At 38.9% G+C, this 14,923-nt stretch overlaps 1 protein-coding gene across 7 annotated transcripts in view; it reads right to left on the reverse strand.

Annotated features, from left to right (window-relative positions):
• LOC148027512 (S-adenosyl-L-methionine-dependent methyltransferases superfamily protein) overlaps positions 1 to 14,923 on the reverse strand; it is a 109,276-nt gene that overhangs the window by 48,434 nt on the left and 45,919 nt on the right. For all 7 annotated transcript variants that reach the window (XM_087688903.1, XM_087688905.1, XM_087688902.1 and 4 more), the window contains one exon: positions 7,609 to 7,679. In XM_087688903.1, the coding sequence (XP_087545029.1) occupies positions 7,609 to 7,679 (71 nt within the window). The remainder of the gene's footprint in view (positions 1 to 7,608; positions 7,680 to 14,923) is intronic.

Below are 14,923 nucleotides of genomic sequence, written 5' to 3' on the forward strand. Positions count from 1 at the left end.
CATAATCACCCTTTGCAAATTGCAAAGCACATCTATGGCAATCAGCTGCTTTCTTTTGCTTTTTCTATGATCTTTGGAGGGACAACTTTATATTTGCATAGGTTGCATCCAAGTTTTCCACATAACGGTCAACCTCAAAAATCGTATCCTTAGTCTACAAAATAGATGGTACCTTCTTGCTATCCTCAACCATCTCACATGGAGCTTTGCCAATGATGCATTGTATTGTTGTAAGCAAACTTAATTAAGAGCAAATACTGCTCCCATTGTGTCTTGTGGTCTGAGACATAGCACCTCAAAATATCTAATATTGTCAAATTTGCTTCCTCAGACTGACCATCCGTTTGCGGCTAGAAAAATAATGAGATTTTAGCATGGTACCATATTCACTCCCTTTCAAAATAAAGTGATCATCCGAGGGTCTTGATCATTGATAATTGACTCTGACATACCATGATACTTAAAGATAGGTTGTAGAAACAAGCATACCATATGATCAATCTTTATTTTCTTCCTCATCGAAATGAAATGGACATGTTTGCTAAATGTGCAAATGAGAGCATGGTAACCACGAATCGCATTTTGCTAGCACTGAAATGCGAAACAGCTAAAGTGCCCGAAACATTTCACTGAAATGCGAAATGCCCAAAGTGAAACAACTAATTGAAACAAGACTTTTAAATAAAAAATTATCGATTTTTTATGCTTTTTTTAGAGTTTTTAAACACTCTACATATATGATAGACATTAATAATTGATATGAAAGGGTTTGCCTACTATAAATGTGTCAGTTGCAACTCATTAGCTATAAAGAAAACTATATCATATATTGTTCAATTATTTTACTTAGCGTTTCACTTGGGACTTGCCCAAAGGTGAAACCTTTCAAGGTGAAACACAATGTTTCAAGGCTGAAATGTTTTAGGGGTGAAACAATTTGCGGTTACCTTGAATGATAGTCTATATCCCATCATTTCTTGTAAGAAATGGAAAGTGCAAAAATAAATTCAATTACAATGCTTTGCCACAACATGACCATCCTACATAAGAATAGCTCCAATGTTGTTATCACAAGCATCACATTGAACCAAGAATGACTTCCTTAGATCAGGCAACACGAGCATAGGATCTGAAGTCATCTTATTCTTCAACTTTTCAAAAGCTGAAATTTCCACTGTTGTCTATCTAAATGGCACATAGGCATACAATGGAAATGCAATTTCAGCAAATCTGCGTATATACTTCCTTTAGTAAGAATATAAACCCAAGAAGCTACAGATCTCATGAATATTTCTCAAAGGTGGTCGTGATCATACTGCCTCAACCTTTGCAGGGTCCATGCAAATATCATCAGCTGATACAATATGCCTCAAAAAATGGATTTCACACAAAAAGAATTCACTTTTCTTCTCATTAATAACCAATCTACACTCACGCTCTTCATTGAACACAACGTCCAAGTGTCTTCTATGCTCTATCACATTTTTTAAATAAGCAATCATGTCATCAAAGAAAGTATCCATAAATCCTCTCTATGGTCTAGAAATGAGTTTCATCATCCGATTGAAAGTGGTAAGAGCATTCGTAAGCCCAAAAGACATAACAAGAAACTCATACAGTCCAAAAGATGTTCTAAAAGCTATCTTAGGCATATCCTCTGATCTAATACATATCTAATAATACCCACTTTTCAAATCTATATGATTGAATATGATTGCCCCCTGCAACCTATCCATAAAAGTATCAATCTAAGAAATCAAAAAGTGATTCTTTATCGTGATCTTGTTCAGAGCACAATAATCAATGCACATACGCCATGAACCGTCCTTTTTTTACACCAAAAGCATTGTAGAACAAAAAAAAGATGAGTTGGGCTAATCAACCCTTTTTCTAACAGCTCATTCACCTGACTTCTAATCTCCTCCTGCTAGGCTGCACTAACTTTATAAGGCAACTTATTAAGTCGGCTACTTCGAAGGATAAGATCTATGTCATATCTTTAGGCTGCTCAAGCGGTATCTGCCTCGAAAGTGATTGAGAGAAGCAATCAACATACATTTTTAAAAATGACATGCGATCCTTTTCTAACTTAGACATGTTCCCAACATTCTCACTATAATCTTTATCCTTAGTAACAACCAAGTATGCTAAAAGATGATTTTTCATTACTTAAAAAATGGCAACTACTACAGATATTGAAAATGTACGTTGATTGCTTCTCTAACTTAGACATGTTCCCAACATTCTCACTATTATCTTTATCCTTAGTAAAAACCAAGTACGCTGAAAGATGATTTTTCACTACTTTAAAAATAGCAACTACAGATACAACAGGGACAAATTCTCCTTTTAATTTTACATCAAGTGTGAGTGTCTTTTCCTTATGCTGAATAGTGATCTTTTTTCACTTGCTCATGAAGGAGTACGGGGCAATACATTCCCATATGAGGTTCATGTCCAACCATAGCATGGAAAATCGTGCTACCACCAAAGTATCCTAGCTGCCCCATCATAGCATGCATCCTCGACTATCCAAAGTCCATTGGATTGGCACTTCCATGATGGCCTTGCATTTACATTCCATACCCCATAGTAGGTACCAACTATTTTGCTTCATTAGCATCTTTGGGAGCTCAAGTGAAGGCTTTGGCATTACCTTCAATACACCTTGTTGTCCTGAAGATAGAGCATATGACTTCTTCTTCTTACCCTTGCTATCCTTCTTCGGAGTATTCAAAAATCAAGTAAACTAAGGATCCTTTGTCAATTCAACAAAGAGATTTGTTGTTGTCCTCATCTAATTCTTGAATTAGTCATCAACTTCTTCTTCAGTTTGCTAGCCATCCGCCTCATTATGTCTTGAAGACCCTACATCTTGCACAACAACAACATTTTCAACTTGTTGTCTATGGTTTGAGCCTTGTCCAAGATCAAGCATTGCATTTCCTTCATTCCCATGTGAATGTTCCTACTGAGAGACATCGTCACTGCTTAATTTCATCCATAGTTGCACTCGTACGTAGTACGAACTAGTTCGTACTATACGGTTCGTACTGTACCGTACCGTACGAATTCGTACAAAAAAAAAGCACTTTTTTTTTTGGCGTGGTTGTTGTTGGTGGTGGTTTGGGTTGTTGATTGTTGTTGTTGTGGTGGTGGTGGTGATTTTGTAGCCTTGATCGATCAACCAAGAAAGGGGATGGAAACTTGATTAGACTCCTCATACATGTTTGTTATGATTTATTCTAGAGCCAAAGGCCATACATAAGGAATTCAAGCAGTTCCAAACATTTCTAATCGATGTCCCATCATTTTTTACAATATGTTAGTGTCATCAATAAATAAATTCAGCACCATTTGAGAATCATCAAGTAGCTTAATCCTATTAATTTTACCTTTATTCACAACTTATTTTGCACCACCCAACCCAAAGCATTAGTACACATTGCTAATAAAACTAGGCCAAAGGATAACTTGGCCTAATGTACCTTCTGAGAATACATGAATTAGTGAATGTACCATCGGTAGCTACTTTAGCCTTAGCAATGCCAAACAAAATTCATAAATCTTTTACCAAAACCTTTGGTAGTTTGTTTGGTAACTGTTGGTCTCACAAGTCATTTTGGCCTCTTGTAGACGTTAATAAAGCATCTCATGTCATTTCATATCTCTCTCTCTCTCTCTCTCTCTCTCTCTCTCTCTCTCTCTCTCTCTCTCTCTCTCTTCTCTCTCTCTCTCTCTCTCTCTCTCTCTCTCAGCCTTCTCTCTCTAAAGCATACATGCCTCTTATTTGTATGATCATTCATGTATGATGTATCCACTCCTATGTATGTACTTGGAAGTTGTAGCGCATGTTGCACATGCGGCATATGCCATAGAGGTTTTGACGTGTTACCCTCAAGTATTCATCTTATATACTCCAATAGCATTGCTGTTTAGACTTTAAACATCTGTTCTATCATCTATAGTTTAAAATAATGAAGTTTTTTTTTTTTTCGTACTAATATCGTACCGTATCTTATAAAATCTTAAGGTACCATTTATTACCGTATTTTATCGTGCCGTACTTTTTGTACCTGATAACTATGATTTCATCTCACTATATGAAGACATATTGCTGTAATTTCTCAGCTAAGCACAAAAATTAAGACCAGCACAAAGCTTTGGCTTGCAATGAGGTGCCTCAAGTCCACCAAATCAAAGGATTGAGTGGTATCCTGACAATGGAACCATCAAACCAATCTTCCTCCTTGAAGAGAATGGTAATTTCCTCATTACGCACTAAAGTAAATAAACATAAATTGAAATGCACTATTTACCTTAATAATCCTAGATATTAAACACCCTATTGGCCCCAAAATTGGCATCTCTTTCGGTATTTCTTTAACTTTGATTGCTAATGAAATGACTACAAGCTAAGATTGCACAATCTCCTTTGTTGTTTCAAAAGCCCCTTACTATAATAACAATCACAAAGCAATTCGGGCCATTTGACCCTTGACTTTTTACTATAGTTGTCAAGTACGAAAGGTACGGTACGATAAAATACGATACCAAATGATACCTTAAGATTTTATAAGGTACGGTACGATATTAGTACAAAAAAATAACTTGCTTATTTTGGACTAAAGATAATAAAATAGATGTTTCAAGTCAATGCTATTAGAGTATATAAGATAAATACTTGAGGGTAACATGCCAAAACCTAATGTTGCATATGCAACATGCGCTACAACTTACAACTACATATATGGGAGTGGATACATCATACATGAACAACCATACAAATAAAAGAAGTGTGGGCTTAAGAGAGAAGATTGAGAGAGAGAGAGAGAGGCTTGGGGGAGAGAGAAATAGGAAAGAAAGAAGAAAAAAAAAAGAAGTTGTAGGCTTGAAGGAGAGTGGCCAAAAAGTGTCTATTTTTTCATACTAAATCATACGAATATGTACCGTACCGTACCGTACGGATTAGTCTGTACTACATACAGAGACAATCTTGCTTTTCACCCAAGGCTTGCACAACTGGAACCACAAACTCACCAAATGTTGCCCAAATTACAATGAATGGGCTGGTATCTGAATTCCTTGACAATTCTACAAATTTCAAGTGTTGAATTTAATATATGATGCTTTCTCCTATTGACACAAGTCTCGAGGCGACTCTCAAACCCTAATTTCTGTAGAAATTTAGGGTTCACAGCAAAAATCTTCCTGTTGTCCACCAAATATGCCTGAGATCTACTCCAAATGGCTGAAAAATGTAAAGAATGACTGAGCAAAAACTAGAGAAGGTATGAGAATACCAAAAGAGAAAAATGTATGATTTCCACGCGAGAAAGTCTGATTCCTAATTGCTGCTTGTACCAGATAACATTTAATGTTGTTGCCAACTGCTCAGAAGGCCCAAGATCAATATCATCAACCCCAATCTGCTATCGCAGGCTCTTGGAGGGGCTAGAACTACTATCACCTGCTCTAATTTGGCCTTCTCCTGCCCCTAGCTGCCTCAGATGGTCCTCCAATGGCTGCAGATTAGACCAACAACATCACCTTCCTCTCTGTTTTGCACGCTGAAAATGAACTGAATCTCTCTTCCTAGCACCCACAAATGTTTTTCAATCTTGCATGGCCATTTTTGCCAAGTATTAGCCTTCTAAGCCCATTTTCAACATTATCCAACCATTCAGTTAATTTTCAAAACTATATAATCTGAAAATTAATTCCAACACTTCTGAACTTGCCCAACATTAGATATGTCCATCCATAATTAAATTGGCTAGGCCATTTGCAATCTGGAGTAGTCCCCAACCTCTGGTGACCCTTAGATTGGCATTAATAAATTAATTAATACTAGTCCCTAATGTCACCAATGACACTTATTAGCCAAACAACTGTGCTAGGCTTAAAACTGACACCAACTGACCCCCAAAGCCCAGCTGGCATAACTTATCATAACTTTTGCCTTTGACAACCACTGCATCCTCGAGGTCCTAGCCTATTACCATGAAATAACTGCCATGTGTATCACATGTTCTAAACAACCTTACACATTTGATTAATAACTTAATCAAATGTTATCGACAAGATTTAAGTATCTCAAAATATCACGTCCCCGTGACAAAGATACAAAAGTACATTTATATCTCTTACTAACTTTTGCTAAAGTACATTCACAACCCCTTATTCTCTATTATAATTCCACACACACATATGATAGCAAACTAATATGTTAATGCAAATATATCAACAAGGGTTTGCATAAAACCCCTGATCACTTAGCCTAGGCACTAAATTTACTTCATTTAGTCCTAAGTTTAACCATTAGCTTTTGTTTTCATGCTTTTGGAGTAATGTGTAATGCTTCAATGTTATAAAACCAATGATGTTGTGCTCTAGCCTCTAAATGATCATGAAGTAATGATCTTGATTACACTGTTTTTAATATTCAATGATCTACAACCTTTAATAACATGAGACTTCCACTAACAAAGGAAACTTTAAACTTTCCTTTTTCTTCTTTCTATTTTCAAATCAATACAACTTTCTCACTGCAATCGGTACCCTTCAACTGCTAGCTTTTCCATCACCAATTAAATATAGCTGTGTTTGATAAGTTTTATACACAGATTGCATTAAAAACCCCCCCTGCATTCCTGTCTGTTTTGTCAATCTGCAGAGCTAGTAAGCATAATTCAGCCAAGGCTGCTTCAGAAAGAATGATACATCCAATCTAAAGCAGCTAAAGAATAAAGCACCACTATTATCAAAATCATAAATGGTACCAAAAATAAGCCACACAAGCTTCCTCCACATAAAACGAGCTCTGAAAACCCAACAAAAACTTGCCAATTCAAAACCTTTTGCTATTCTATGTGCACTCAAAGATGCCACACATAAAAGCATTTAAAAGCCCTTTGGATATCAATTAGCCTGAAAAACCATTGACAACTTGCTCCTTAAGCCAATTGCTGCAGGTTAATCTTGAAACATCTCTTTGCACCATCCAGCATCTCTTTAAACATCTACTTTTCACCCTTAAATACATAGTTATTTGCTCATGCAGGCAACCCTCGTCTGCTCACCCCTTTGTGTGGCATGCCTATCCAGGAACATATGAGGCTTGTAGCCTATCTGAATCCTTGCAAAAAGCTTCGGCTATAGCTAGACCTTCACCGCTTCTAAATGTCATTCTTAACATGTGAGTTATAAATATATAATACCCAATGTACAGGTCATTGATTAATCTGATGCCTGAAATTGCAAATCTCATGTTTACAAGACATTGGTGTGGCAAACTTTGGAATGTGGAGAAGTTTAAAAATAAATATCATGTATTAGGGTCAGAAAAGTATTAGGCTAGATAGAGCTCAGTAAATTCTCATGATTCATCATGAAGCCCTCAGTTACAATAAGCAATATAGTTGTCACAATCTACTCTGGTCCATTCAAATTAAAGCATAATCCAAATTGTAAAGGGTAGCTCATTCAGAACAACTCAATAGAGAAATAAAATTAGTGTAAAACCAAAATACAAATAACACTTTCTCAGCAAATACAACAGTTACAAGTTTTCAAACAAGACACAACCATACAAAGACCAGTTATTACCGTTCCAGGAAATGCATGAGTCCGTTCAGCAAATTCTGAAGAGATTCCTGGTGTGCTTATTTTCTCCTCATCTGGATGCCACATTATACAGCATATCAAATTTCAGCATTTAGCTATGCATTAAACATAACAAAGGAGAAAATCATGCGAAAAGATATACACACTGACCATTTAAGTACCACTATAGTTTAAGTAGCAATATACACCTTAGCTCTTTTTTCAGTTGTGAAGTGTTGTCTCTTCCCTCCTATGAAAAACTTTTAATACCCAACAAATCTTGATCCATTTGACACAAGCTTTTAATGTCTTTCACAGCCATAATGATGAAGAAGAAAGACTTAACAGCCATGGTAGATTGGGGCTAGCATCTCTACCCCATGCTATTCTTAGCCTGTTTTGGGAGATGCCTGATTAGAGCCTTTAAATTCCTTGGCACAGAGACATGTTCCTATATTTTTGAGACACTTCTAAATAAAACCCATGTGCTGTGCAGAGCTTATCACTATAAGCAAGTGATGGCCTGCACAAAGTCCGTGATGCTTGAATTGTTCCAGCTGCAACAGTGGCCATCTTTGTTGCTCACCAATCTCCTCAGCTAGCCACACCCAGTCATTTTGCAACCACCATTATCATTCTCACAACCACTCCAACACACACTTGAAGAAAGGAAAGGGCTTTTCGTGAATATGGATAATCCTCAAGCACTCTTTGATATAAAACAGATGTTGTTTTTTCATTTGAGACATATCACAACTGGCTTGTATTGTTCACTTGAAAGCTCAAATTTCCACTCCTGTAGGGCTACTTTGCATCAGGATTACCATTCAAAATTTCCTTGTTTGATTCCCTCAACTGCTTTTGAGGTACCATTGTGTGCCTACTAAACTATTTGTGCTTGGAAGTAATAAGAGCGAACTTGATCTTCTGATTTGAAATAATTTGTGAAACCAACGCTCCTACTCTGAACAAGGTGGTAGATATCACAAGGACGTGAAATTTTGATGCTCTACTTAGCATTTGATCAAGTTGTTAATCAAATGTGCAAATGTGAGATGCATGTATGATGTGCTAGTTATTTCTCCATGAAAGGCCAAGGACTTCGAGAAGTCAATGAAAGGTAAAAGTTGTAATAAGTTATACTTGACAACTACTAGGTGGTATCTAGAGACAAAGTTTGGCCTAGATCATTATATCAGCCATTAATGTTAGTTGAGACATTAAGAACTAGGCATTAATTAGTTAATTAATTCCAATTCAAGGGCTAATAAATGCTCGAGAATACTTGCATGACGAATTGGCCTAGCCAATTTGATTGTTAGCACAAGCAAGGATTAACAACCGAATTAATTTTTAGCCTTAATATTTTGACAATTAATTTAATTTGGCTGAAATTTGCTAAAAAATGGATTGAGAAGATTGCCACTTAGCAAAATTTTCCCATGCAAGTCAAGGAAGCGAGGCTGAGAGAGAGAGTGGAGAGGTTGCTCCAGCCAACAGAGTACAGCCTAGGACCTAGCAACAACAAAGATAGGACTTCCTACAGCTCGCAACTACCACCATGACTCAATCTGCACCTAGCAACAACATTCCAACCATTGTTGGCTGTAGGCAATAACAATCAAGGCAATTCCCAAGAGTGTTGGCAGTCAGCAGAGTGTGTGAGCCTTGAGGATCGAGACACACAATGTTGTGGTTCGCAAAGTGAGAGAGAGTGAGTGCAGAGCAAAGAGAGAGCACAAGACTCGATGTGGATACAATCTCCAAGTACCACTTTAGGTTTTTAATTTTTTACACACACACACACACACACACACACATATGGTACATGTGTAAGAACACTGTAAAAGATACGGTGACCCTTTATTCCCAACAACCTCCCACCTAAAGGCAACGTGCCTAAAGGTAGAAAGAATCAGCTAAGTCTACGTATGTACAAAGCTAAAATACACATATACTCACGGCAACCCCCATCATTTGGCAGCAATGAGCAAACCGCTCTGTTAGAATATCGTTCGTGAGAAGATCTACAGGGTTATCATTGATATGTACCTTCACAAGCTCAATGCTCTTACTATCAACTACATCCCTAATAAAATGATACTTCACCTGTATGTGCTTTATCTTTGCATAAAAGACACGATTGCGTGCTAGCATGATAGCACTCAAACTATTACAATGGAAAATAGAAACCTCTGTAATGCCAAGTTCTCTCACTAGACGTGAAAGCCATAAAGCCTCCTTGCATGCCTCAATAGTAACCAAATACTCTGCCTTTGTAGTAGACAATGCAACACACTATTGGGATGAGTGCGCAACAAAGTACCATTTAGAAATGGAGCAAGAGCAGTGTTAAGAGTGAGAGTGAGAGAATCCCAAGATGAGTGTACCAATAAGTGACGGTACACAAAGAATAAAATGTATTTATATATTAGGATACAAATAAGGGTTTGTCCACACCCATAAGTTTCTACAATGGAGATTAAGGGACTTTACACCCAACAACCTCCCACTTAAAGGCCCGAAGTGGTACCTTTAAGCTAGCCAACTCCCACTGATCGGATGCAATGCTCATGCTAAGATTTTGCAAGACTCTTAGTAAGAATATCAACAGGATTATCTTGTGTTTTGACCTTAGTCAATGTGACAAGACCATCATCCAAGTCTTATCGAATGAAGTGCTATTGAACATCTATGTGTTTGGTATGTGCATGAAACATGGCATTCTTAGACAAACATATGGCACTCTGGCTATCACGACCAAGCATTGGAGTACGGGAAGAAAGACCAAAATCCTTGACCGGACGGCCAAGCCAAATAGCTTTCTTAGAAGCTTCTACAGCAAAAATATATTCAGCCTCTGTAGTACTCAGTACCACAATTTTCTGCAATCTTGAACACCAAGAAATAGCCCCACCAGCCAAAGTAAAGGCATATCCCCTAGTAGATTTTCTAGTGTCAAGATCTCTTGCCATATCCGAATCATTGAATCCCTCCAACTTTAGTGTACCCTTTCCATAGCATATACACTTTTCTTATGTACCTTTTAAGTATCTAAAGATACATTTCATTGCTTCCCAATGTGGCTTGCCAAGGTTAGACATGAATCTACTAACAAACTCCCACTACATGAGCAATGTCAGGATGAGTTGCAACCATGGCATACATCAAAGAACCACACGTTGATGCATAAGGTATGCCCTTCATAGCAGTAGGAACTGCATCATCTTTTGGGCAATCAGCTTTGTTAAGCTTTGTATGTGGCAATAAAGACACACCAAGAGGCTTAACATCAACCATATTAAATTTTTCAAGTACTTTGCTGATGTACTTGTCCTGTGAGAGAAACAACAAGTGCTGCCCTCTAGCTCTTTTAATGCACATGCCTAAAATGTGTTCGGCTGCCCCCAAATCTTTCATTGAGAAGGCTAAACTCAGCTGCCTTTTAAGAGCATTTAAAATACTCTTATGCTTTCCCGCAATCAACATATCATCCACATATAAGACCAGCACAATAAGGCTTCCATCATCAGCCTTTTTAGTGTATAAGCAGTGATTTGCATGACTGCATTTAAATCAATGGCTGAGCATAAAAGTATCAAACTTTTTATACCACTGTCTAGGGGCTTGTTTCAGCCCGTATAACCTGCATTTCAGCTTACAAACTACTTTCCCTAGAATAGTAAAACCTTTGGACTGTTTTATGTACAACTCTTCAGTCAGGTCACCATGAAGAAAAGCAGTTTTCACATCCATCTAATCCAACTCTAAATCCAAGGATGTAGTGAGAGCAAACAAAACACGGAGAGTAGTCATCTTCACCATTGGTGAAAAAACCTCCTGAAAGTCTATGCCTTCCTTTTGTATATAGCCCTTAGCAACCAAACATGCCTTGTACTTGGGCTTCCCATCAATACATTTCACCTTGTGAACCCATTTGTTAGGGGTAGCTTTCCTATCCTTGGGCAAAGATACAAGCTCCCATGTGTTATTCACATACAAAGACTTCATCTCTTCTTGCATAGCAAGCTCCCACTTTCTTTTGTTTTCATATGACTGTGCCTCTCTAAATGTCAAAGGCTCACCTTCATCAGTCAATAAAATGTAATGCAAAGATGGTTGAAACCTCTGTGGCTGCCTTCTAACATGTGTACATATTCTTACCCAATGATCTGTATTGTTAGGCAATGGGCCTACATCCTCAAGTATGTGTAAAGAAATACTCTGACACAGAAACACAAATAACAATCGTATGACAAAGCGCAGACTGATAAAAGCACTTAGGGTAACTCAAAGACAATGAACACAGAAAATAACTGAAGTGATATAACTATTGATTATACAATGCTCGTGCAGCAAACACACTATGTAGTGAATAAATACTTAACCTCGAACTCGTGTATCTCAACGATCAGGGCAGGGGTAATGTGCTAGAGAGCATGTCCTACTCTGAATGGATCCCGAATCATAGCAAGGCAGCCTCCAAATGTCAAACGCCAGCAAACACAACAGTGAGAAGTTGGATTTGATACAGACAACAATGAGGAGAGAGAAAGACTAAAAACGCAAGTAGGACAGTCTGTAGGAGAGAGAAAGACAAAAAACACAAGCAAGACAGTCTACAAGAGAGAGAAAACTACCAAACACAGGCAGAACAGCCTCGCGACAACCTATAGGGACTGGCAATTGCTAGAGGAGAGAGAAAACTCCCAAACGCAAGCTGCAGATGACGTGACAGGTAGTACGGCAGCAGGTCTGTGTAAGAACAGCAGTCGCCTCACTTGGATCAGCTCCAAACTATAAGAAGAGGGCTGAAAATCAAGTGCCAATTGATGTAGACAGCAATGGACAACTTCGGTTGAGATGTCTTCTGCGAATGGGGTGTGGACAACAAGCTGAAATACCTGAAATCTGCAAAAACGAGATTGTTATCTTGAATGGAGGAAAGCATACATATTTATAAAAAGTTTGGGCCCTCCCAAGTGGGTTTGTGCTTATGGGACATAGAAACTCTCTAAGATCGCATTTATTTTAAATAAACTAGGTTTTTTCATTAATTAAGCAAGTTTTGGGGCTGTTTAAGTAAAGCTAATGCATTTTTAGCTCAGCACCCCCTCTCATGCCCAACAACAGTGCCACGAGAAAGATCTTTTACCCCAAGGCGTCCCACCCCAAAGCAGCCAGAGCATCGAACAAAGGGTCCGCGTCGGCTGCCCAGTGGCCTACTAAGACTACAAAGGCGATGGTTATCTTACCAAGGAAGCCTAAGTGATCACCCCAGAGAGGACAGAGCATCGGACAAAGAGTGCACGTCGGCTGCCCAATGGCTACCAAGCCCTACAAAGGCGAATGAAATCAACAATGGACCTTTTTTTTTTTAATGTGAGAGTTTTAGCATTTAGTGGAGGTTCAAATCAATTTTCGTCCTATTGAGTATCCATGCCCCAAATGGGAAAATGATAAAGGATGGTCAAACCCAAGACCTTCACAAAACAAGCATACTATTACCACCATTACTAGGTGTCAGGGAAAAAGGAAAATGGTTGTGGGTGTGGCAAATATGTGAAGCAAGCAAGACAAGCAAAGCAAGCAAGCAAGCTAAGGAAAAATTGCCTTGGAGACAACATAGTATTCCAAAACGCCGTTTCGGCAGTGCCGAAACAGACCGGCCATTTCAGACCGAAATGGAAATGGTAGACCGTTGTTTTGAGATCCTGCGGCCCGTTCGATGCTGGTTATCCAACACACCGGATCCCCATTCCAATCGTTCTCCGCTTCCTGACTCACGCGGCACACTAGCTCTCGCCTCCTCCTACTCGGACCTCCACAGTCCAGCTCCTGCCTCCTCTTCCTCTTCTTTTTCTCCTTCTCCTTCTCCTTCTTTCTTCTTTCTTTTTTCTTCTTTCTTTTTTCTTATTTCTTCTTCTTCTTCTTCTTCTTTCTTCTTCTTCTTCTCCTCCTCCTCCTCCTCCTTTAATCCATTACCTAGGTCCTAAAGGCTAATCATCATATCATAGCATCAGACCCATATTGGAGGCACGTCACTCCATCCAAGGGATACAAGGGCTCCGATGGATCAAAGAAGTGGCGGTGCAACTATTGTGGATTGGAGAAATCGAGGAGTGTAACACACGTGAAAGATCACTTGGCATGCATTCCCAACAAAGACATTGGGCCTTGCGCAAATGTGCCAATAGAAGTAACAGTAAGTCTCCATGTTTGGCGCCAAAAGCATATGGGTATTGAGCTAGAAGAGGTTGAATCCTCTCATCCAACACCACATCGGGCTAATGAAGCACAAGTGGAGCAAAGAGAGGCTAGTGGGCCTAGTGACACTAGCCAAATTGGAGATGCCAATGATCCATCAAAAGAAGTGTATCCATATCCATATCGGGTCCAAGTGCAAAAAAGAACCCCGTTGCCATCTTCTAGTAGAGGTGGAAAAAAGGGCTCCTTGCATGGTGCAAGTGTCCATGCAGGACTTCAGAGGCAGGAGGCAACTAGGAAATTCACACGCTTATTTATTTAGTGTGTTATTCCTTTCAATGTGACCACTACACATCAATGGAAGAAGACAATCAAGGCAATAAGCCATATAGGGTGTGAGTGGAAAGCCCATCCGCAGATGCATTACACACACGGGAGCTTCGAAAGGAGAAAGCATCCATAGAGGCTCAATTGGAGCCCTTGAAGGAGACATGGATTAAATATGGATGCACAATATTATGCGATGGATGGTCAGATGTGCGCCAAAGAAATGTTTACAATGTTTTGGTGTCTTCATGTAAAGGCAACATGTTCATTAAGGCCATCGATGCCTCTGTCTTAGGTCTTACCATCACAGGAGGTTTCATTTGGGAGCACATGCGACAAGTCATCATGGACATAGGAGTCCAAAATGCGGTGCAAGTGGTGACAGATAATGAAAGCAATTGTGTGTCTATGGGATATATGCTTGAGGAGAAGTTTCCTAGCATAGTATGGACTCCATGTGCATCCCATTGCCTTGACTTGCTTATTGAAGATGTTGGGAAATATCTTGGGTGGATGACATTTTCAAGACGGCAACAAGCATGGTAAGATTTGTGAAGAGCAAGCTATCCGTCACAAGAATGTTTCAAGCCAATAGCACACTTGAGCTATTGAAGCCCTCCACCACTAGATTTGCTTATATGTTTTTTGTATTGGAGAGGTTGATACAGGTCCGTCCAAATTTAATATGGACCATTGCATGCCCCAAATGGCTCATATGGAGTGAGAGAGAGTCTCCAAAGGCTCTTCGTTTTAGGCGCAATATTTTAAATGAGAGTTGGTAGGT

The sequence above is a fragment of the Lygodium microphyllum genome, chromosome 12, assembly GCF_053477565.2.
Source record: "Lygodium microphyllum isolate KBCC chromosome 12, Lygodium_microphyllum_v1.1.10, whole genome shotgun sequence".
In the NCBI taxonomy this organism is placed as follows: Eukaryota; Viridiplantae; Streptophyta; class Polypodiopsida; order Schizaeales; family Lygodiaceae; genus Lygodium; species Lygodium microphyllum.